Here is a 23213-nt window from a genome sequence, read left to right on the forward strand (position 1 = left end):
TGGGCATACCAGAAGAGGCCAAATCTCACCTCTGTATTTTACTTAGAGATTTAAAACAAACACATCTAAGTTCATATTGTGATCATGACCAAATCAACCAAGTGCAAAGTTTTAACAATTTTATGATTTATTTTTCGCCAGAAATCCTTAATAACTTCATAAGCTTTATGCCAGAAGATAAGAATAATATTTCATTTCTTATAGTGTCATGAAATTAGAGAAACATTGAATACTTGACCAAATTGAGGATATGGTCAGTTTAAAATCACGTAAATCTGAATTACAAATATTTCTAAAATGTGTATTTCACTATTCCAAGGCACATAAACTAACTACCAGCATTGGCAAATAGAGGTACTAAGCATCTTCTTTACGAATAAATAGTTGTTTTAAAACTCTTAAGTCAATAAACCTGTGCTGTCTTCTTTGAACTACTATTTTACTAAGAACTTTCCTCTGAGGACTGCCACTTTCCAATGACGTGTTATGTTCAGTGATACTAAATTAATGAATTTATTGTATTTGTCATCTTATGTCAAAGTAAACAGGCATGGCTTCCACTTACCTTGCTCTTATGTTCTGTTTCCTGCTAATACTATTTTTGGTATTGGGTTAGTATATGATTTCCCAATACTGGGCTGTGGTTCTACCTGTCCTGCTCATTCCTTTATGCTTTTAATCTATCTGTAATTTCTGATAACATAACTCAGTAATTTAAATTTTCTTAGTGTCATTTATCATCCTGAAGAATCTCAAAATGCATCATTTTCGTGTGTACGTAAAATTATACAACAGTCATGATGAAACTTGTTTAAATGAGAAGAGTGTTTTCCACCCCCCTTCTATGTGGAACATTCAAATTGCCTAGCAATCTTGACTAACATTCCATTTGTTACAATTCTTTATGGAATGTCTCCCTATTTTCTACTTATTTCCTAAGAAATGATAGCACGAACCATATTAAGGTAGAATTTTTCTTTAATTGTAATTTTGACAGATGGCATTGCAGTAATCAAAAGAAAGAAAATGTGAGTGAAATAAGGAATTCTGCTCAATAAAAAAACTCTGTTTAGCTCACAGGTTTTTAAAAAATGTTTAACACTGCATGCTTACAATCATGAATTAATGTAAAAACGATAAGCAGTGTGTTCTATGCAATCTACCTCTTTTCATCACTTCAATGGTCTTCTCCCACATCTGTTTCATTTTTTTAAAAGAACCAGGATTTCGATTTATTAATTTGGCCTCTTTTTTTTTGTTTTCTACCTCAATTTCTACTTTTATCTTTATTATTTTCTACATGTGCTTTCTTTTACCTTTTTAATGTTTTTTTACCTTTTATATTTAAAAAATTTTTTGATATGTTCATATATATATTTATGGGGTGTGTGTGAAATTTTGTTACATGTGTAGAATATGTGGTGATCAGGTCCGAGTGTTTAGGGCATCCATCACCTGAGCATTTATCATTTCTATGTGTCGTGTACATTTCAAATCTTCTATAATAGCTATTTTGAAAAACAACACATTGTTAACTATACTCACCCTACTCTGCTATTAAACATTAGAACTTATTCCTTCTAACTGCATATTTGTACCCATTAGCCAACCGCTCTTGATGCCCCCCAACACACCCTTCCCACTCTCTGGTATCTGTCATTCTACTCTGCCTCCTTGTGATCTACTTTTTTAGCTCTCACACATGAGCGAGAACGTGCAGTATTTGTCTTTCTGCTCTTGCCTTATTCCACTTAACATAATGACCTCCAGTTCTGTCCATGTTGCTGCAAATGACATGATTTCATTCCTTTTCATGACCGAATAGTATTCTATTGTGTATATACACCACATTGTCTTTACCCATTCATCCCTGATGGGCACTTAGATTGATTCCATGTCCTTGCTCTTGTGAATAGTGCTGTGATAAACATGGGAGTGCGTGTGTTCTTTTGATGCACCAACTTCTTTTCCTTTGGATGAGTGCCCAGTAGTGGGATTGCTGGATCATACGGGAGTTCTGTTTTAGTTTTTGAGAGATCGCCATACTGTTTTCTATAGTGGCTATACTAATTTACACTCCCACCCACAGTGCACAAGAGTTCCCTTTTCCATCTTTTTGTATTAGAAATGTAATTCATTTATTTTCATTCTTTTGTTTTTATTGATATAGGTGTTTACGGCTAGGAATTTTCTTCTTTTCACTACTTTTAATATGTCTCAGATTCTGATATGTAGTGTTTTCATTATTATTTTTCAGAAATTCTTTAATTTGTGTTTATATTTCCCTTATATAAAAGTTGTTTAGAAGAAGTTATTATTTCCCTTATACAAGAGTTGTTAAGAAGGCCTTTTAATTTCAAGGTGGAAAGGCCTTTTTAGTTTTGGGATTTCATTTTTAAATTCTAGTTATTACACTGTGACCAGAGGGTGTTGTTTGTAACATTTCTACTTTATGGAGCTTACTGATCTTTTATTTATGTCCTAGAATATGATTGATTTTTGTGAGTGTTCCATATACTGTTGAGAGGAAAATATTATTCTCTATTATTAAAGTGTAGTATTCAACATATAGCCAAAGGTCTACCTTAGTGATTATTTCATCTAAATCTTTTATATCCTTACTTATTTTTTGTCCACTTGGCCTGTCTCATGCTAAGTGTCCTGTTAAAGTCTCTCATTACTGCTGTGTTTCTTCTTATTATTGCATCTTCTGTACTTTCATTTTTCATTTAAGTGATTGCTATATCATATGGTATATCTTTATTGTGGAATGTGGCTTTTAACTTACAATGTCCTTTGTCTTCTTTAATGCTCTTTGGCTCGAAGAATACTTGGTCTGGTATCAGGATTTTAACCCATGCTTTCTTATTGTTTTTGCGCATCTCTTTATTTTTAGCCTTTTTGAGTCTTTCTGTTTTAAGCATGCTTCTTGTACACAAGATAGAGATTTTTTTTTATGAGCCAATTTGAAAATCCTTTTCTTTCGTTCTTTTTTTTTTTTTTTTTTTAAAGAGGGTGCTGTTGTGAGGAGGGTTGTTCAGTTTCCTTGTTGTTGTTGTTGTTGTTGAAACAGAGTCTCACTCTGGGGTCCTGGGTAGAGTGCTGTGGCGTCATCATAGCTCACTGCAACCTTCAACTCCTGAGCTCAAGCAATCCTTCGGCCTAAGCCTCACAATCAGCTGGGACTACGGGCATGTGCCACAATACCCAGCTAATTTTTTTTTTTCTTTTGTATTTTTAGTAGAGACGGGGATCTCACTCTTACTCAGGCTGGTCTCGAACTCCTGAGCTCAAGCGATCCCCGACCCGCCTTGGCTTCCCAGAGTGTTAGGATTACAGGCGCGAGCCACTGCCAATCCTTTTCTTTCAGTAGGCAAGTTAAGTCCCGTCACGTTTATCAACAACTGTTATGTTTGGTCTAAACTCTGTTATATTATTTTCACATTGTATTATTTTGGGGTATAATTACTATACACATTATGTCATATTTGCTATTTCTTTATTTGGTTTTTCGGTTTTTTTTTTACTTTTAAAACTTCTTTTGTCATTTAAGAAGGTTTATATTTTTGCTCTAGTGGTTACTTTTATATTAATACTTTCTCTAATACACCTATAAACCCCTGTTTTCTTATTTAACCTTTTACTTTTTGTTGGTTTTAAATAGTGTCCTTTGACCACTACCTATTACATTTACAATGGCCATTTTTCAAATGAAGCAAGAGATTATGATTAGCTATTTTATGTAAACGTTCAGGAGTATTCTTGTAAATAATTCTTACAAGCTCCATTACTATAACTGGTTTTTCAAAGTTCTCATGGAATAATGCAAGAATTTGCTGTTCTCAGATATTTCTATGAGAAATGTATTGCAGAATTTTAGCTTCAGCATTATGGATTACTGGGCCATGTTCTAGATAATGTAATATCAATTCTCATTTTCAGTAATTCTTTTAGGAAGTTCATATAATCATAGAGGTCTTCAAATACAACTGTATTCCTTTCCCCAGGATGCAATCTCCAGAAAAGAGAGCATTTTCCTCTTCTAAGAGGAGAGCTATGTGATCATTAGTGTGGCCAGGTGTATATATAACTCTTAGAGTGGCTCCCTCAGGTTTAATTACATCATCATCTTTCAGATAAACATATTATTGCTCTCCATTTCCTAGAATTTCTTCTCTATGAGGATTCCATGGGAGTTTTTTAATGCAATAGGTAGAGTCTGGGGCTGGTCCCCACTACGTAGGTGTTGGTGCCTGGCAGGGTCATGGGACATGGCCAACACGTGCACCACGTGACTAGACAGCCCTCAGTGCCCGCAATGCGGCAGCCATCTCCTCAGCCACAGCTGGCGTGTGGCGTGCCCAGCTTCCGCAGCACGGAACAACAGGGTCACTTTAGCAGAGACTTGAGAAGAACTGCCCCAAACCAGAGCACTAATTACCGTAATAATTAAAGTATTAGTTTTTGATTTTCAAGTTGTCTCTAATAACTCATTTGGTCATGAAAATCAATAATTTTCTCAAGATTCTATTCACTTACTAATTTTATGCAATAAAGTATTTCTGTATAAATAATTTTTCTAGAGAAAAAATGCTATTAAATTCCAAATATCAACAAAGTCAGTTCCTATTCTTCTGTGAACTTTTTTCACCTACTACCTTATTAATAAAGATTTAGTCCTTGTCTTGGCAGACAAGAGCCCAAAGAAACAAACCGGGAAGCATTTATAGTTCAAGATCTCTAAGAAGAGGTAGCAGTATTTAATATGGAATCAAAACCTTGTGAATCAAATACTGAAGATCTTTTATCAAGTAGTGGCATCACATCCAATGGAGGTACGTGCCCTTTATAAAACAAAATGAGAAAAAAGTCAGAATTTAGCAATCTCATAATATTCATTGAAGCTACTGTTTTTAAGTATGTTTTGTTTTTAACTGTGTGGGGTACAGACCATGGTCATGTATGTCTACCATATTGTTTATAATTCTACTTTTTGAGGAAGAAATTGCTTAGTTTTTTTGAACTAGCATATCTGTTTTTTAGCAAATGTTTATATTACCTTTTTGTTTTAAAATAGTTTCCATAATGCAGCACTTAAGCCTTAGCACATTCCACCACGTTTCCCTAATGCCTTCCCTCCTGCTGTGTTTCCTGGTCTGCCGTAAGTCAGAATTCTGTATCATTTTTACTTCTTTTCCTCACCTATTTCCACAGCCAGTCAGGTACCAAACCCTGCTCTTTCTACCCTCAGAAATGTCTCTTGAGTCCATTTTCCCTCTCTGTTCCCATTACTTCTGTTCTGGTTCAGGACCTATCACCTCTGATCCAAATGATTTCAATCAAAAAGCAGCCAGGAAAACAGACGCAGCTGGAATAAACAGGTGGAATTTAATACAGGGAATTGGTTGAAAGAGCCGCGAAGCCTAAGGGTTGAAACAACCCAGAGATAGGCAGCTGTAGGAAGAGACGACCACCCCTTGGGCTGGAAGGACAATTAGAAGAGGAGCTGTTATAAGGACATAGAACCTAGAGCTAGGACCGCAGAGAGGGCTGCCTGGTGGAGCTGAAGCCCCCACTAACTGCCAGAAGCCCACCTGAGGCAAGGTGAGAGGGAGCAAGACCTCGGCTTCTCCCCTCCTTCTGCCTTCTGCTCTTCCGCCAGCACATCCCATTGAAAACTTGCTGGGAAGCGAATTGGGAAGGGAGCTGGGCAAAGTAGTTCTCTACAACACTCGACAGAAAAGGGGAAGGGCAGGGAAAGGATTCAAGGGCAATCAGGCAAATGACCTGCGCAATCCTTGACTGTCTTCCCTGTCTTGGTTCTCTCATCTAGCTCATTCTTTTCTTTTCTTTTCTGTTTTTTTTTTTTTTTTAATAGTCTATCATAGAAGCCAGATCCATATAAGTTTTTTTCAATAGAAATTCAGGTTTGGGGTAGGATCATCACAGATACAACTTACTCTTTTAGTGCACCCAGAGTTTATTCTCAGTTACAGATCTGTTGTTTTACTGATATGCTTAAAAACCTTTATTTTAGTATACTTACTGTATAAAAGTTTCTGCTTCTCAGGATGCTCATACTATCCTAAATGCCATTGTCATCTTCACCTCTACCATACCCACCTCCTTTGCCTGCCTCCACTCATTCACCTCCCACATAGCTATACCCCTATAGCTTGGGCACTTAGTTCATGGTCTCTCCCTTCCTGGGCACATCATCATGCTATAATATGGTCCTCATGGACCAACCCTCTGAGATCTTAGACTCACAGCTTCTTGACTTCTTAAATTCTTATCATCTTGACCTTTACTCTAGCCACCCACTCCATTGTCTTAGATCTTACTACCAAAAACTGTTAGACTTCTGGCTGGGCCTGGTGACTCACGCCTGAAATCCTAGCACTTCCAGAGGAGGCCAAGATGGGAAGATCACTTGAGGCCAGGAGTTCGAGACCAGCCTGAGCAAGAACAAGACCCTGTCTCTACAAAAAAAAAAAAAAAAAAAGTAGAAAAATTAGCTGGTGTGGTGGCACACACCTGTAGTCCCAGCTACTTGTGAAGGCTGAGGCAGGAGAATCCCTTGAGTCCAGGAGCTTGAAGTTGCAATGAGCTATGATGACACCACTGCACTCTAGCCAGGGTGACAGAGTGAGACCTTGTCTCAGAAACAAACAAACAAAAAAACCCAAAAAACCTGTTGGACTTTTGAAATCCAACCTCCTATCTCCCAACCCTCTCACTCTGTTATTCCTAGAGAGCACCTATTTTTCTGCCCTATGAAGGTAGTGGTTCTAAACTATGGCCCGATGTCAAAAATCACTTTTTGAGATTTTAAACATTTAAATGGCTTAGATCCACACATGGAGATTTCAATTCATAGGTCCGGAGTGGGGCTCAGGCACCACTGGCTCCAGCTCTGCAGGGGACCCTGATTTACAGCAAAGGTTGAGAACAATTGCTCTAGATTCTGCCATTTTCCCCCCCGAATTACTAACTTCTTCCTATCCACACTTTGTTTTGTATTATTTATTATTTCAGCCAATCACTTGCCAATACCCTCAACTTCCTTTTCCCTTTATTTTTCTGTTGCATTTAGAAAACCCAAATCCTCATCAGGATTTGTACTGGGCTGCTACGAGGTTTTGCTGGAGAAAATACACAGATGTGGATTTTCCACCAGTTTGCCACTTGAAAGTCATAGTCTCCTATCTCACCTGAATGCTGCTGAGAAAGCTTTCTCATGATTTAGCCCGTTTTTTTTTTTAATTTTCCATAATACTTATTTCAAAATTATACCATTCTCAAGTCCTTTCCCCTACCACCTTCTTTCTCACTCTTGGAGAACAAATGATGTCCTAATCTTTACCGGAAGTAGAACCTCTTATGCTGGTCCTCTCTCACCTCCTCGTGTCCTGCCCCTCAGGCCCACTGTTTTTTGCATCCTTTGCCGCTTTCCCTCATGGCTCCTTTATACCTCCCCCCCCCACTGTCACCACCTCTGTCCCCTCTGGGACCCGGCTCCAGAAATGATCGCCACTCACTCTCGTATCTTCGTGTCTGTTTGCACTCTTTCCATCAGTAAAAACATGCCAGGTCTCCCCAGCCTAAAACCACTAACAAATACATGTAACTCATAAACCAGAACAACGACAAAAACCCTTTTCCTCAACCTATGCCGCCATTATCTCTCCCTTCCTTCATAGCTGTGCCTTCTGCAAGAAAAGTCTGTATTCACTGTCTTCGTTTCTTCCCTGTCCATTCACTCTATAAGCAACTGCCTGTGGCTTTTGAGCCCAGTATTCCAATTACATCACTCTGGCCAAGGTGACCAGATTTCCCCTCTTTGCTAAATTCTGTGAGCCCTTCCCCCCACCCCAGCTTTTTATTTTGAAAATTGTTCAAAGTTATAGAAAAACTGAGAGAACAGTATGGTGAACACCTATATACTCTTCAACTGGATTCACCAACTGTCAACATTTTATCATATTTGCTTTATCTCTCTATACTTACAATATATATTTTGTTTTGCTGAACTATTTGAAAATGGGTTGAAAGCATCATGATTCAAAACCTGAATGTGCATCTCTAGGACTAGGATGATTTTCTACATAACCACAGTATCATATCTAAGACAATCATTATCAATGCAGTATCATCTAGTATGTTTATATTTAAATTTCTCCAGTTGTCTTCCAAAAAAGTCTCAGGTATTTGTTTTTTAATCTGGGATCCAATCAAAGATCATGAATTGTATTTGGATGTTTGGTCTCTTTATTCTCTTTAAATCTATAACCATTCTCTCTCTCTCTCTCTCTCTCTCTCTCTCTCTCTCTCTCACACACACACACACACACACACACTTTCTCATGGCATTGGCTTTAAGAGTTCAGACCAGTTGTATAATATCCCTCATACTAGTTTTGTTTTTACTATTTGTCATGTTTAGATTCAGATTAAACTCATTTGACAGGAGTTTTACATAAATGATATATACTTTTTATAGCGTACATCAGGGAACACATACTGCCACATCCCACTAATTTAAAGTTACATTTCCCCCTTTATAATTAACAAGTAGTCTGTAGGGTGTCCTTTGAAACCTTGTGAGTAACCTGGTACTAAATACTTTTTCATCCGGTGGTTTTCTCATCAACTGAAGATCCTTGCCTGAATCAGTTATTACATTGATGATTTTCTAGTTTTATCATAGTTCTTATCTGGCATTCTTCAGGAAAGAAAAGCTTTCTTGTTATTGTTATAGATCCACAGATTGTTTATAATTCAAAATGCTATGATGCCTTGCTGACGCCGTTGTTTCGATGCTCAAATATTCCAGGCGCAGCTTGTATTTGACCTGGACTCAGGCACTTTGCTGAAAAGCCCTGGTCCTTTTCGAAGGGGATCATACTGGGAAACTAAAATCTGGTCTGCGTATTGCTACTGAGGTGCCATGTGTCTAGGACATTTCAGTGGCTAAAGCTTGGAAATAGATTTTTTTATCATAAGTTATAAGCACTGATAATTCAAATGCAACCATAGAGATCTTCCTCATCTGCCCCCATTCCATATCTGTGTCTCCCCTACAGTGAAAACCTTAATTTCCAAAACTTTAATATATTTATTTATTTTTTATTTTCTATAATACATGTGGAATTGTTTCAGAATTATTATAATGCTACCACCATTAACAACTTACCTACTAAGTAAAGTTCAGTAAGGCTGGCTGTATAGTTAGTATACTATGTTCTAAAATTATTTGAAGGATTTTTCTGTGAGGTTATGTTATCAATTTACTTATTCACCTAGCTTGCTTGTTTCTGTTAGTATTTAATTTAATTTTTATTTAATTTTATTTTTAGAATATATATAACATTTATGTGATTCAGAAGTAAAAGCTTTATAAAAAGGTATACTCAAGACAGCCTTGCTCCCATCCCTGTCCTTTCTACTCTTTTCCCACCAATCCCCATACCCCTGTAGATAACTGTTTTCATGAGTTTCTGTTTTATTCTTCCAGTGTTTATTTTTGCAAAAGTAAGCAAATGTTACACACACACACATACACACACACACACACACAAACAAATGGACATATACTCTTATGTCCCTTTTCTTATAAAGAGGAGGAAAATTAACCTCCACCTCTTCAATGGAAGAATATCAAGGAATTTTTGGACATATTTTAAAACCACCATAGTTTGCCTTCTGGTCATAAATTATTTACGTTTCTCTCACATGTAAAATATATTCACTCCCTCCCAAGAAGGCTCCTAACAGTCTCATCCTATTACAGAATCAGCTAAAGGCCAAACATGCTTTATCTAAATTAGGTTTGGGTATGGTTAAAGTTCCTCAGCTGTAATTCTTAAGCACAGCTCCTTGAGTGCAGTTCCTCTTAATCTGAAGACCTGAGACACGCAACATAATATGGTAGGGCAGGAATAAGATAACCACTATCAACACTCTCAGTAAAAAAGGGGGAAGCAGGAGTACATGGGTCCATCATAATTCTGAAATCTAGCTGGGCACAGGTTGACCATTCCTTGATTGGGGCTCAAAGCTTGGGAATAATTCTCCATGGTTGAAGCTAGGTTTGTATTTTGTCTGTGTACTATTATAGGTTTGTATTTTGAAAAGGCTTCTCTGGCTTCAGTGTGAGAATGGATGAGACGAGGGTAAGACTGAAGGTAGAGAATCCAAGTAGAAGGCTACTGTCCTCAGGACGCTTGAGTTTGACTTTGAGTCTTCCTTGCTTTTGGATGAAAAGTGGTAGCATGTTTCTAGCTTAGTGGTTTTCTCAGCCTGCTTGTGGAAATTTGGTTTTCTTTTTCTTTTTTTTTTTTTTATCTCACATTATCTCTGTCCCTCAATCTAAGCCAGCAGTGTTTCTTGAATATAATTCTTAAAAATCTTTGTGGATCTCCTATGAATCTTACTGAGTTTCATTTCTTTTGTCTTCCTTTTTAAATATTGATGTTTCCTCAGAGTATTCTTCTTGATCCTCTTTCTCTTTTCACTCTATACTCTGTCCCTGATGAAGCCATTGACTCCAAGGATTCATTAGAACTCATATGCTGATGATTCGAAGGCCTTATCTCTGAAACAAAATACACTCCTGAACTTTAAGTCCATGTATACTATTTGCAAATCAAACCTTATTACATGGATGTTTCTGAAGTAAAACCCAAACCAAGGGCCACTCTTTGTTTGCTTTGTTTTGTTTTTTTAAGAGGCGAGGTCTTGCTTTCTCACCAGGCTGGCGTGCAGTGGCACCATTACAGCTCACTACAGCCTCAAACTCCTGGCCTCAAGCAATCCTCCCACCTTAGCCTCCCAAAGTGCTGGGATTACGGCATGAGCCACTGCGCCCGGCCTCCAAGAGCCATTCTTGGTGTGTCCCTCTGTCTTAATTACCACACATATTTCTCAAGTCCATGTCCTTATTCCTGTCACCACCGCCTCTTGCTTTAGGGAAGGCAGATTCTTGCCATTTCTCACCGGCATTGTTGAAAGCCTTCTCCTACTTGGATTCTGTACCTTCAGTCTTACCCTTGTCTCATCCATCCTCCACACTGAAGCCAGAGAAGCCTTTTGAAAATACAAACCTGTTATGTGACTTCTCTACTTTCAAGTCCTTTAATGATTCCCCAGGGCTTTCCAGATGAAATCCAAACTCCTTGGCATGACCACAAGGCCCTTCCTGATTTGTCCTGCATTTTCATTCTTGTATCTGGCCACTGCTTTCCTCCCACCCAGAATATCCGTGCTGTCTCAGACCTCCCTGCCTATAATCATGGTGCTCCCACTGCCTGGACTGTCCTTCCAACTTTCCTGTCCTCCAGACTGGTTAATTCTTGCTCATAGATACTTGAAGCCTCATTTAGCTTCAAGTGTCCTTTGATCTCTCTTCTCCCTCAGTCTGTTCCTCCTTTGTGCTTTGTGTTTCTCTCTCTCAGAGCTCTTGCTCCCCTTTCACTTCTCTGTTTTCCCCTTGAGACCTCAACTTGTTCAAGGTTCAATAAGGAATCACCTAGCATAATGTTTGCCACAAAATTATTTTATGAAAAAGTTAATTAATGAATTCTTTAATATTTAGGTTCTTCGAGTCCATTTTTTGTGTCATCTGTTCGTGGTACAATAATTGAAAACACATCTTCAGCTGGGACTTTGACACAAATTCCTTTTTTTCCTAAATATGAAGTGGAGCTTGATTCTCATAGAAAAATCATCCCTTACCCTGGAAAGGAACACATTGAACGTGTTTTGGAAGAATATTCGCTTCAAGTCAAAGATTTGCAGAGAAGACTAAGTGAAGTGAGTTGCATTCTTCTCTTGTAGCCCCTGATGCCATTTGGGGGACAATAGTAAGGGCACATTGCCTTGTTAATAGAAACTAAACTTCCTGGAAGAAAAAGTTAACAGTAGATTTATTGGTTAAACTTGTTTATTTGACCTGTGTCTTTTATTCCAGTATTAAAAATTGGGCTAATGAAAAATCTACGTATCTATTTTACTTTTGTTAATAATTATTCATAATGCCTTGGTTTCATGATACATAATCAAACTTCAGTAGTTCCAAATTATAAATAATGATATTTCTCTGCAGTTATAATTAATAATTGGTGTAGGTCTGCTGTCCTGCTATCATGATACCTGATTTCTCTTTACAAAGCAGTGGTAGATGGTAGGTGTTTAGATGCATGCATGTACATGATAGCTAGGTAGCATAGAGAAGTTATTTCCTAAAATTGTAAGTGGATCTTATGTAGCATCAAGCTGGCCTTTTTAACTGCATATTGGATCCTGGTAGTCCACAGTCTAAATGTCAAACTTCTTACCATGATATACAAAGTTCTTCATGATCCCCCCTCTCCCTGGTACATTTTAGCCTTATATGCTACTTATTCTCCATATATATCCTTATTCCAGCAATATCAAACTACTTGCTCTTCCCTGGCTATACCATGCTATTCTAGACCTTCATGCCTTTGCCCAGGCCCTGTCCTCTTCTCTGCCTTGTCTGCCTGGAAAACTCTTATTATTCACCCAGAGTCAGCTAAAGCATTTCCTTCTCTGAAGTCTTTCTTCCAGATGTTCTCCTCTGTATAGTTATTACCACTGATGCACATGTCTATTGCAATCTTAGTTTACTCATTAGCACTTTGTTCTATCTCATCTGATTATGTGAGCACTTTTTAGGAAAAAACCCTGAAATTTTAAGTGCTGAAAATTGTGTATCACTGTGTTATATACAGGGGACATAAGATGAATAAGATAGGACTCGTAAGGAGTTCACAGTCTTGGAGGGGAGATGGTCATAGAAACAGTGACAGTACCTTGTGATAAATACACTAATGGAGATATGTAGAGACGAAGCACAGAGGTAGCAATGAGGAAAAGAAACAGGATCTTAATTTATTTTGTATGTCCATCCCGTGGCTAAGTATGTGATGCTTTATTGGCTCCCAATAAGTAAGTGTTAAATCAGTAAATAAATAACATGGCTATTTGGGTACTTGTAATATTTACCATGTACCTCCTAAGTGACAGACATTGTGCTAGTACCAGATATATAAGGATGGAGAAGACATGGTCCTTTCCATGTGCACAGTTACATTCCTGTGGTTGAGATATTTAGAATAGAAAATGATGGTAACAGTGAGATCTGTGCTATAGCAGGGGTAAGCAATGACGCTAAAGCCAACTGATGCTTTACATCCCTTATCTTACTGACTTTTCAACAGTATTTGACACAACTGACTATTCTTTTTCTCTTCAAGTGCTGTTTTCCACAGAGCTCATGGAAACACACTCTGCAGATTTTCCTCAAGTTCATTCTTTTTCAGTCTCTTGTTCCAGAAAAACCCTCCATAGACAGTCATAGTGATTCCCATGGCTTCTGTTGCCAAGTATATGCCAAAGAACATCCAGTTTATATTTCTAGTGCAGACCTCTTATCTGAGCTTCATGCTAGTTGGTATATCCAGGTAATTAACTTGACATTTCTACTCAAAGTGTTCCTTGGGCTCCATAAATTCAACATTTCCAACTGCATACATGAGCTTTCCCCCAAACCTGCTTTACCCCACTGTTCTCTCTAGCCATATGTAGGGCCACCTTTACATGAGTGCACAAGGCAGAAACCTAATTCATTCTTGACACTGCTCCCTCTGTCCTCCTGACTCCCACTTTATCACCAAGTGCATCCAATAGTACCTCGTATATATTTATGAAATCTGTTTCCATTTCCACTGTTACCATCCTAAATTCAGAACACTACAGTCATGCACCTGGACCATAAGGGGAGAAGTTAGAGGGACTTACCCCACAGTGACTACATATATATACATTGTCAACTGCACAGTCATGTAATATCCTAGTACATTTCCTTTCTTGTGTAGATTTTTGTTGTTCCTGCCTTTCTTTTTTCTTATACTGTTTGCCTTTATCATATCCTCATTAGAAAAAAACCCAATTATCTACGTTTCCTATATCCTCCTTGGACCCAGGACTCTCTAAGTGTCTTCTAACCTTTTGCCCAGTCTAGATTAGTTTCTTCTTAGGTCTGTTACAGAACTATTTTCCAGAGACTCCTGCTATAGCTTTTCTGGTTGCATCATGGTTTCCAGGATTCCCTGTTTTCTACTTTTTTTTTTTTTTTTCTTTTGAGACAGAGTCTCACTCTTTTGCCCAGGCTATAGTGAGTGCCGTGGCGTCAGCCTAGCTCACAGCAACCTCAAACTCCTGGGCTCAAGCGATCCTCCTGCCTCAGCCTCCCGAGTAGCTGGGACTACAGGCATGCACCACCATGCCCGGCTTATTTTTTCTATATATTTTTAGTTGGCCGATTGATTTCTTTCTAATTTTAGTAGAGGTGGGGTCTCGCTCTTGCTCAGGCTGCTCTCGAACTCCTGAGCTCAAACAATCTGCCCGCCTCGGCCTCCCAGAGTGCTAGGATTACAGACATGAGCCACCGTGCCCGGCCTGTTTTCTACTTTTTTGATCTACTTCTTCATTTAGTCAAAACTTGTCTTTTGTAACTTCATAAGAAAGAATGTATGGGAGATAAATTTTATGAACCTTTGCATATCTGAGAATGACTTCATTTTATACTCATACTTGATGGATAATTGGCTGGGTAAAGTTGAAAGTCATTTTCTCTCAATCCTTTGAAGATTATTTTGTCCTTGCATTTAATATTGCTTCTGAGAAGATGTCTATCTGATTCTTGTTCCTTTGTAGATTATATGTTTTTATTTAATTGAATTTCATCTTTATGGTCTTCTCTTTGTCTCTAAAATTCTACAATGTGTTTAGATGTGGATTTTTGTTTTTTCATCCACTGTGCCAGGGACTCAGTAGACCCTTTTGGTCTGTAGATTTGTGCCTTTCAGCTCTGAGGAATTCAGTTGTATTTTTTTTTTTTGACAGTTTCCTTCTTTCTGTTTTTTTAGTTCCCTCTTTCTGAAGCTCCTATTGGCCACATATTATCTCCTAGGGTTAGACTTCTAAATTTCTTATTTTTTCTTTCAAAATTTTTGTCTACTTTTTCTGACTTTGGAGGGTGTTTCTTGACTTGCAATATTTCTATTCAATTGAACTTTTTAGTTTGCCACCATATTTTTAATTTCTAAGACTTTTTCTCCCCTGATCATTTATTTGGCATAGCACCCTGTTCTTGCTGTATGGTAATAATGTCTCTTGAATTTCTCTGCAAATACAAGTTTTTGGAAGTGTTCTTCCAATCCTTGCATTATCTTTGTTTCCTCTGTATCTTTTTTTCTGGGTGTTTCCTTGTTTATTTACTGTTGGCCTATTTATTATTTTAGAATCTTTCTTCAGGTGTTCAGTGGTTTTTGCTTTTTGTTCATATTCAAGGATCAGGCAGTAACAAAGCTGATGGCAAACTCTATTCATGCGCAGAGCTTGATGGCTTTGCTTTAGGATGATTAGGTAGGGCATCAGTTATTATGCTGGGGTATCTTTCAGTGCCTGATTTTAGAAATTTTTGTGAATTTCTCTATAGTAGAACACCTTGATTTTTGGGTTGGTGGTGTCTGCTGCCAGATATATTAAGTGGGTGGGAAGCAGGGGTTGACTTTTATGTATAAAGAATTTCAACCAATTCTCCTGTTTTCAGGAACAAAACTTATTCCCATCTCTATGTTGAGCTGGAAATCAGATTTGTTTTAAAAGCAGTGTTTTGGTTGTAGAGTATGGATTAAAAGGGGCCAAGCTTGAGACAGGGAGAATAGTTAAGGTGTTCCAGTATTCTAGGTGAGAAATGATTTAATTGGTCTCTGAAATAAAGTGGCAAGGGAAGGAAGTCCCTATAAAAATAAATTAATAATGTATAGTCTCTTGGAAATTATTAGTTATAAGGAAATGTGTTCCTCTAATGAAGATTAATTTCCATGACTTTTTTTCCCCAGAGCAATGAATTACATGAGAAACAGAAGTTTTACTTAAGGCAATCAGTCATTGATTTACAAACGAAACTTCAAGAGATGCAAATGGAGAGAGATGCCATGGCTGATATCAGGTTGGGATTTGTTATGTGAGATTATTTTTCAAAGTTTTACTCTTTATGGTAAAACTACTTGTGTGAATATGAGTTTTATCAATATTATTTCTTACCTTTCATTTATTTCTTAGACGAAGGGAGAGTCAGTCCCAGGAGGATCTAAGAAATCAGCTTCAAAATACAGTTCATGAACTTGAAGTTGCCAAATGCCTTAAGGAGGACATGCTGAAAGACAGCAACACACAGATGGAACAGCTACGAAAAATGATGCTTGGTCATGAGGGAGTGCTGCATGAAATCCGGTCAATCCTGGTTGACTTCGAAGAAGGCTCAGGCAAGAAAATATATGAGCACGACAGCATGTCTACTATGCACTTCCGCAACTTGGCCTCCGCCATTAGTAAAATCCTAAGAGAATTAGACACAGAGATTTCTTATCTTAAAGGGAGGATATTTCCAGTAAGTGGTGAGAACACTATTTCAACTTTATATTAAAATGCATTAAATGGGTACTCCAATTACCCTGATTTGATTAATTGACATTGTATCCCTATATCGAAATATTACATGTGCCCTCTAAAGATATACAACTTCTATGTACCCATAATAATTTTTTTAAATGCATCAAGAGAATAGTATTAGGCCTATAACTTTAAAATTTTTTAAAAGTAAGCCAAGTTCTCATATTTCATCTCTGAAATAATAGAAGTTACTTCCACAGTGATCTCTCATAATAGAACTGCTTGATTTACCTGTGGAGCTTCATGAGAGTTTAGCCAAGTAAAAGATCTGATAAAATACAGTGATAGAATATATCTTATTTTAGTATTATTTCTATTTGCATTTTTCTGAAACACTCCTTTAGTTGAAAATTACTAATTTTTTTAAGCTTTATATTTACCAGTACCTAAATCAATGTCTTTTTTAAAAAACCAGGTAGAGGATCAGCTTGAAGCACTGAAATCTGAGTCACAGAACAAAATAGAACTACTTCTTCAACAGCATCAAGACAGGTAGGTTTCTGACCCTGAGATATAGAAAATCGCAGTGAAACTAAATCACAGTTTTACAGTCTTTCATCTGCAATTCCAAAATCGAAAAAGCTCTGAAACACAGAACTTCTTTTCCGTAGGCTTGTGGCATATTAAAACTCATATTGAAAAATTTTTTTCCTTACATTTAAAGCTGTGTGGAAGACTTTATTTGAGTCTGTTGTAACAGGTGTTGCCGTAAGGGAGAGGGATTAAGCTCGATTCCCAATACGACAAGGACAAATGGGGATGGACAGCCAAGGCGCAGGGTGAGGGATCGGTGTGTGGAAAATTACTAGGAGGAGACATGGAAGCAGGGGGGAGTCTTGCTGAAGGCAGGGCAAGGACTCAGATACCAAGGGTGGGAGATGAGGGACTCGGTCAGATATCAAGGGTTGATCAGATGTCACAGGTGAGAGGACTAAACTGACTTGTCAGAATTCTTGCTAAAACTGGGCTAGGCAGACCAGAGGTTGAGGTCTCAGCAGAACCTCATTCAAGTTTGTTACTAACCTCTTGGCAAAACCTGATCTGAGCTACAGTAAAGCTTTTCACAGTCTTTGTGATTTAATGTGAATGTTCACAAACTTATTGTTCTATTCATAATATGTTTGGTTTATAGGATACTTCCCTAGATCTCACTGGGAGCATCATATAATATATAGTACTTGCAATGTATTGCTATTGTAAAATCAGAAAAATTCTGAATTCCCCAACCTAGCTGTCTTCCAGAGGATTGGGATAGAAGATTCTGGACCTGTCATAGACACTTGTCATAAAAAGAGTAGTATGTACAAAGCCAAAGCAAAATACTAAATTTGAGAGTATTGAAAATCATTAACTTTTGGAATAACTCAGTAGTGAGGCAAATAAAAATCTGTATCAAATAACAATCACCACATTCTTTTTATAGGATTGAGCAGTTGATAAGTGAACATGAAATTGAAATAACAGGACTTACCGAGAAAGCGAGCAGTGCTCGAAGCCAAGCCAATAGTATCCAGAGCCAACTGGAAATCATTCAGTATGTGTGTCCTGGTGGTTTGAAACTGATAGTCATTTGTCTTCATTTTAGAGATATTATTGTAGTTAATTTTCTGTTCTAAGATATTTTAGAAATTGCTTAGTAGGGTTCTATAAGAAAATAAAACTTTCCCAATATTGAAATGAACAGAAAAGATTACTTAACATATAGATAATATTATCTGACCATATAGGAAGTATTATTATAAGTAGTTGGGCCTCCTGGGATTGGCTGTTTTGAGTATTCATTTTTCAGCTGATAGGATAAAATAAACACATGTGCTATATATATATATATATATATATATATATATATACACACACACACACACATGTATATATATTTATATGAAATTATGTAAATAAAATGTCTCTGCATATAAATAATTTTATAATTTGAGCTGGTATGTTAAAAATTTCTGTATGGACATTTTTAATCACATACAAAAGTAGAGAGAAAATAGTATAATGAACTCCTATATACCTGTCACCCAGCTTTGACAGTTAACATTTTAAGGCTTCAAGAATCAATTTTGGAAAATAAAAGACCATTTTCCAGATAATGCCATATGAACTAACTAGTAGTAGTGTCTAAAAGCTAGAGTACTCTTCGGTATCACACTTATTCTTAGTTTACTATTTGCTTTTATTCTCCTTCTAAACCCTTTTTAGAGAACAAGCAAGAAACCAAAATTCAATGTATATGCGCCAGCTCAGTGATCTGGAATCTACTGTTTCTCAGCTACGTTCTGAATTGAGGGAAGCCAAAAGGATGTATGAAGACAAGGTGAGTTTAGGTTTTGCTGTTCTGCTTCCAGAGACTATAATACACAGAATCAATTTTCTATTTTTAATAATTTATTTGAAAGTGAATCAAAGTAATAATTTCAAATTAAAAGCAGTTTATAAGCTGGAGTAGGAGGATGCTAAATTATTTTATATGTTAAATTATAGAAAAGCAATTTTAATTTCCATTCTATGCTCAAATTAATTCATTCTTAGAAAAATACTTTTGCATAGTTCGAGTAAATTTCTAAAAACTAAATTCAAAATAAGACCATATGAGAAGAATTTTATATTGCAGGACTAATGCTTCCAGACACTTGCCCTTCTTTGGGCAACCCCTCGTTATAATTACCACTGTTACTCCAGTGCTGGCCGTGGGAGGGAGCTGTTTCTCCTTGGTTCAGGCATGGAAATAAGACCTTGACCTTTATCCCCTGTGGCACGGCTAAAATAAGGATGGAAAATTTAGACATGATTTTACTAAAGTCTAAGTAGTAAAGAGCAACATAAAACTGTATAATCTCAGTTATAGATTTGGGTCCTCTATAGCAGTGTCTTCCAAACATTTTTGATCACCAGTCACAGCAAGAAATATAGTTCACCTTATATCCAATACACACACGCAACTGAAGCAAGTTTCACAAAACAATATTTATCTCTATGACACGTGATGCTGGCTATTTTCTGTTCTCTTCAGATGCTGATTTGAAGCTTACTAAATTGATGTCATGATTCACAGGTGGGTTGCAGTTTGAATAACACTGCCTCCTTTGTAAACCTTCTTACTTAGCCCTTAGCCTAAATCCTTATGGCAAGGTCATTTCAACCACTGCCACCTCCAAGCAACTCTAAGGGACCTTAGGCTGGTTAAAGGAAATAGAAAGACAGAAAGAAACATTTGCTCTTTTCTGCCTCTCTGAGGCCTGCCTTTTGTGTTCTAGTTTCTTTTCTCAGGACGAGCTTTTCCCTGATGATTGATAGCAGGAATGTCCACTCCAGTCTGGACAGACCAAGCCTACACAAAAGGTCATGACCTCACCCTGCAAACAACAGCAGGATGGTCATGATATCAGTACATCATAGGGTGGCCGGATGCTTTACTACTTGGGTCTGGTGGACGTAGGCACATTGGCAGAAGTGAGAGCTGACAATCTGACAGTGAGGGAGGAAATAGGAAAGCTGTTGTATTATACTCCAATGCAGTAACTGATATTCATGAATAATTGTTCAAATCATTTTGAAAAGATTAAATATTCATTGTTTATCAACAAATTAAACCCTTTGAAAAGCCAGAAAGTACTAAATAAATCTCAATTCACCTATGTTTTCTTACATCATTAGTAATTGCTGTAGCTTTCCATTATAGTGTTGTTTGGAAAAATTATCTCTTCATAAGCCTCACCCATTATTTGCTAATTTGTATTTGGTCTGATGTAGTATCATATAGATCAACTCTAAATTTGGGCATAGTGGGAAATTTTAACAAATACTGAAATATCCTTAAAAAGAATATGAAAACAGTTTCTGAGTTTTTATAAATGTATCTTGGGCATTGTAGAAGCATAAGATCTACATGAATGATGGCAAACTTTTTATATGAATGTTTTGGGGTCATATAGATATTAATATATAAGTGATTAGATTCATTATCTTATTTTGCTCTAATATAAATAATTGATCACCCAGAATTTTGGCAGTCTTAAATAATAAGCAGTTGTTAGAAACAAGGAGGACATATCAGCTTAATTAATTTTAACCTAGATCATTGAGATTTATAATACACTTAGTGAACCTAAATAGAGTTGACACTGAACCAATGGTTAACTAGGCTCTTTTAATAGTAACTGCTTTTAGTTTAGTCAGGAAACACTGAGAGATGACTGTCCTCCCATATTAATATAGATTCAAGTGTAGTCTGGCCTAAAATGGTATGACTAATACGTGATATAACTGAGCAAGGAGATCAAGCAGGTTAACAAAAAGGATTTCATTTTGGGATCACGAAAAATTATATTGATATGCATATCAATATGCATTTTGTAACAAAAACAAATTGAATATAGAATCTAAAAAAACACAAATTCTTTGCTTAATTTCTTTCATTTTCACATATCTTGACTTTACATTACTGAAGCCTATTAAAACCTTCAAATTCTTCTTTTTCCTCTGCTTTAGTGCACATTGTAGTACATACTGTCCAAATAAAAACATGGACAAAAATCAAAGAAAGCAATACATAAAAGCTATGATTAAAAGTGAGATTTGCATGAAAAGAAACTTATAAAGGTGTGTTGATGTTATACATCAGTGTGTTTTATGAGGGCAATCCTGGCATTTTCTCCTGAGGTTAGATTCCTTATAAAAAAAGTGTTTATTGTTTTAAAAAATTGATGACATGACAGGTCTGCACAAAACTGTTCTGACTAGAATGCATGAATTAAGAGAAAATGCGTTTAGGAGGGTAATGTTTCTCTTTAGATTAACAAGAGTATTTTCATTCTGGTGAAAATAAAAATTGTGTTTCAAAGAAAATTGTAGATGTAGCTTTAGTGGCTTACAAAAATGTTTTACTGCAATGTTCTCTATTCTTTTTTTTCCATTTTAGGAGAACCTCCAGAATTCCCCTTTACGAATTTGGACCAGTAGAAGCTGTCACTATTGGCTCTGTAGATTTAGCTTTACTCTTAACTTTTGCTTTTTTGACAACAAAATATCTCATGATCTTACTATAAGTTTATTTTTCCTACTTTGAAAGCAATTAGGGCTGAATTTCGTACTCAAAAAGTAACGATTTAGTGGCACTGGCTGGAGCTGAATTCTGTGCAGGAAGATTCTGTGCAAACTGCTTTGCATAGTTCTGCCAGTGTACCTCCACGCTGACCTGCAGTGTCCCTTGTTATCCTGTGTCTGTGTCTTGTTGAGCACAGAAGAAACAAAAACAATGCCACCAAAAAAAAAAAAAAAATGGCATATGATTTGATATGATCAGTAATATGTCTAAAATCAATGTGAGATTAGAATGAGATCCAGTACTCATTTGTCCAGTGATCCAGAACTGGAGTCATAGATGGTGAAAGGGAAAACCAGTGCTGCTATCTAAAAGAAAAGAAAAAGAAAAAACCTTTAATATATCTCAGATGTCAGTATATATTCTGGACATTTTAAAAGGCTTTTCTTCATAGTGTTTTTTACAGCTGTTTGTATGAGCTCAGCTGCTACTTCAGTGGTTTTCCCTTTCACTCTCCATTGTCTTTTTGATTGAATCATTTATATAAATATTTTTATAAAATATTTAAAATATATTAAAAGTGAAAGGTAAAAGCAAAGCTATAGCAGCTGAGTCAGTACTGACAACTACCAAACAAATGTTCCTGCAGGGATCTGGAGGAACTTCTGAGATTTAATAAACAGATGGAAAGATAAGACTTAGCTCTTTTTTTTTTTTAATTTTGGTCTCATAGATTTTACCATCTAGTTTGATGTTATGGAATGATCATTCAGAATTTTTTTTAAAGTGAAAACATACATAAAATAGCAATTCTTAATTTAAGATTTTAAAGCACATATACAAATGCTTTCTTTGCTCAAGGATAGAAATGGTTTATGCCGGGCTAGGAGTAGAAAAAATGTTTGTTTTAATCACATGATTAACTCAAATTGAAAGTGTTCTTCTTAAATTTATAGCTCAAAAGACAGGTGGAAAATATAGGAGTCTAGCTTTATTAATGCTGCTTGTTCTTCTCATGTAAAAAAGTATTAGAAACAGAATGGAAAAGAAACGTGAGAGATGATATAGAATACTCTTTTCAAACTCTAGATGAAAATAATTGAAACTCAGAGAGGTTATATGACAGAAGCTGGACCGGAACCTCAGGCGTTTGGCTCTTCGCCGCGTCATACTGCCTCTCTGATTGCGTTCTTCTCCCATTCCTTGCCAGGCAAATGTGATAAACGTGTAACAGTAAAAGGCTGTGGTTCTTCCCCTAAGTATTCTTAATGTCTTTACCAAGTGTGTGCTGACTTAGCCTTTCCTGATAATAATAAAACTGAAGAGATTATATCAACTGACATTTTTAACTCATTTTTCTTAGGAAGTTATTTGTGCTACAGAGGTTGATTTTTTCCTTTTTTTTTTTAATTAAGAGACAGGTCTTGCTCTGTTATCCAGGCTGGAGTGCAGTTAGCACAATCATAGCTCACTGAAGCCTTGAACTCCTGGCTCAAGTGATCCTCCCACCCCTGCTTCCCGAGGAGCTGGGACTACAGGTGTGCGTCACCATGCCCAGCTAAATTTTCAAATTTTTTTAATAGAGACAGGGTCTCACTATATTGCCCAGGCTGGTTCAGAG

General features: G+C 36.8%; 1 protein-coding gene and 1 pseudogene across 1 annotated transcript in view; one reads left to right on the plus strand and one right to left on the minus strand.

The window, feature by feature from the left end:
* Window positions 1–948: 948 nt before the first annotated feature.
* CCDC158 (coiled-coil domain containing 158) overlaps window positions 949–23213 on the plus strand; it is a 113153-nt gene continuing 90888 nt past the window's right edge. The window contains exons 1-9 of the mRNA XM_012650976.1: window positions 949–1028; window positions 3955–3957; window positions 4700–4835; window positions 11597–11814; window positions 15933–16042; window positions 16156–16483; window positions 16961–17037; window positions 17969–18079; window positions 18751–18865. Of these exons, the coding sequence (XP_012506430.1) occupies window positions 4766–4835; window positions 11597–11814; window positions 15933–16042; window positions 16156–16483; window positions 16961–17037; window positions 17969–18079; window positions 18751–18865 (1029 nt within the window). The 5' untranslated portion in view covers window positions 949–1028; window positions 3955–3957; window positions 4700–4765. The remainder of the gene's footprint in view (window positions 1029–3954; window positions 3958–4699; window positions 4836–11596; window positions 11815–15932; window positions 16043–16155; window positions 16484–16960; window positions 17038–17968; window positions 18080–18750; window positions 18866–23213) is intronic.
* On the minus strand, window positions 3678–4331 carry LOC105815730 (annotated as a pseudogene).

Source organism: Propithecus coquereli, unplaced genomic scaffold (genome assembly GCF_000956105.1).
Source record: "Propithecus coquereli isolate 6110/MARCELLA unplaced genomic scaffold, Pcoq_1.0 Scaffold343, whole genome shotgun sequence".
NCBI lineage: Eukaryota > Metazoa > Chordata > Mammalia > Primates > Indriidae > Propithecus > Propithecus coquereli.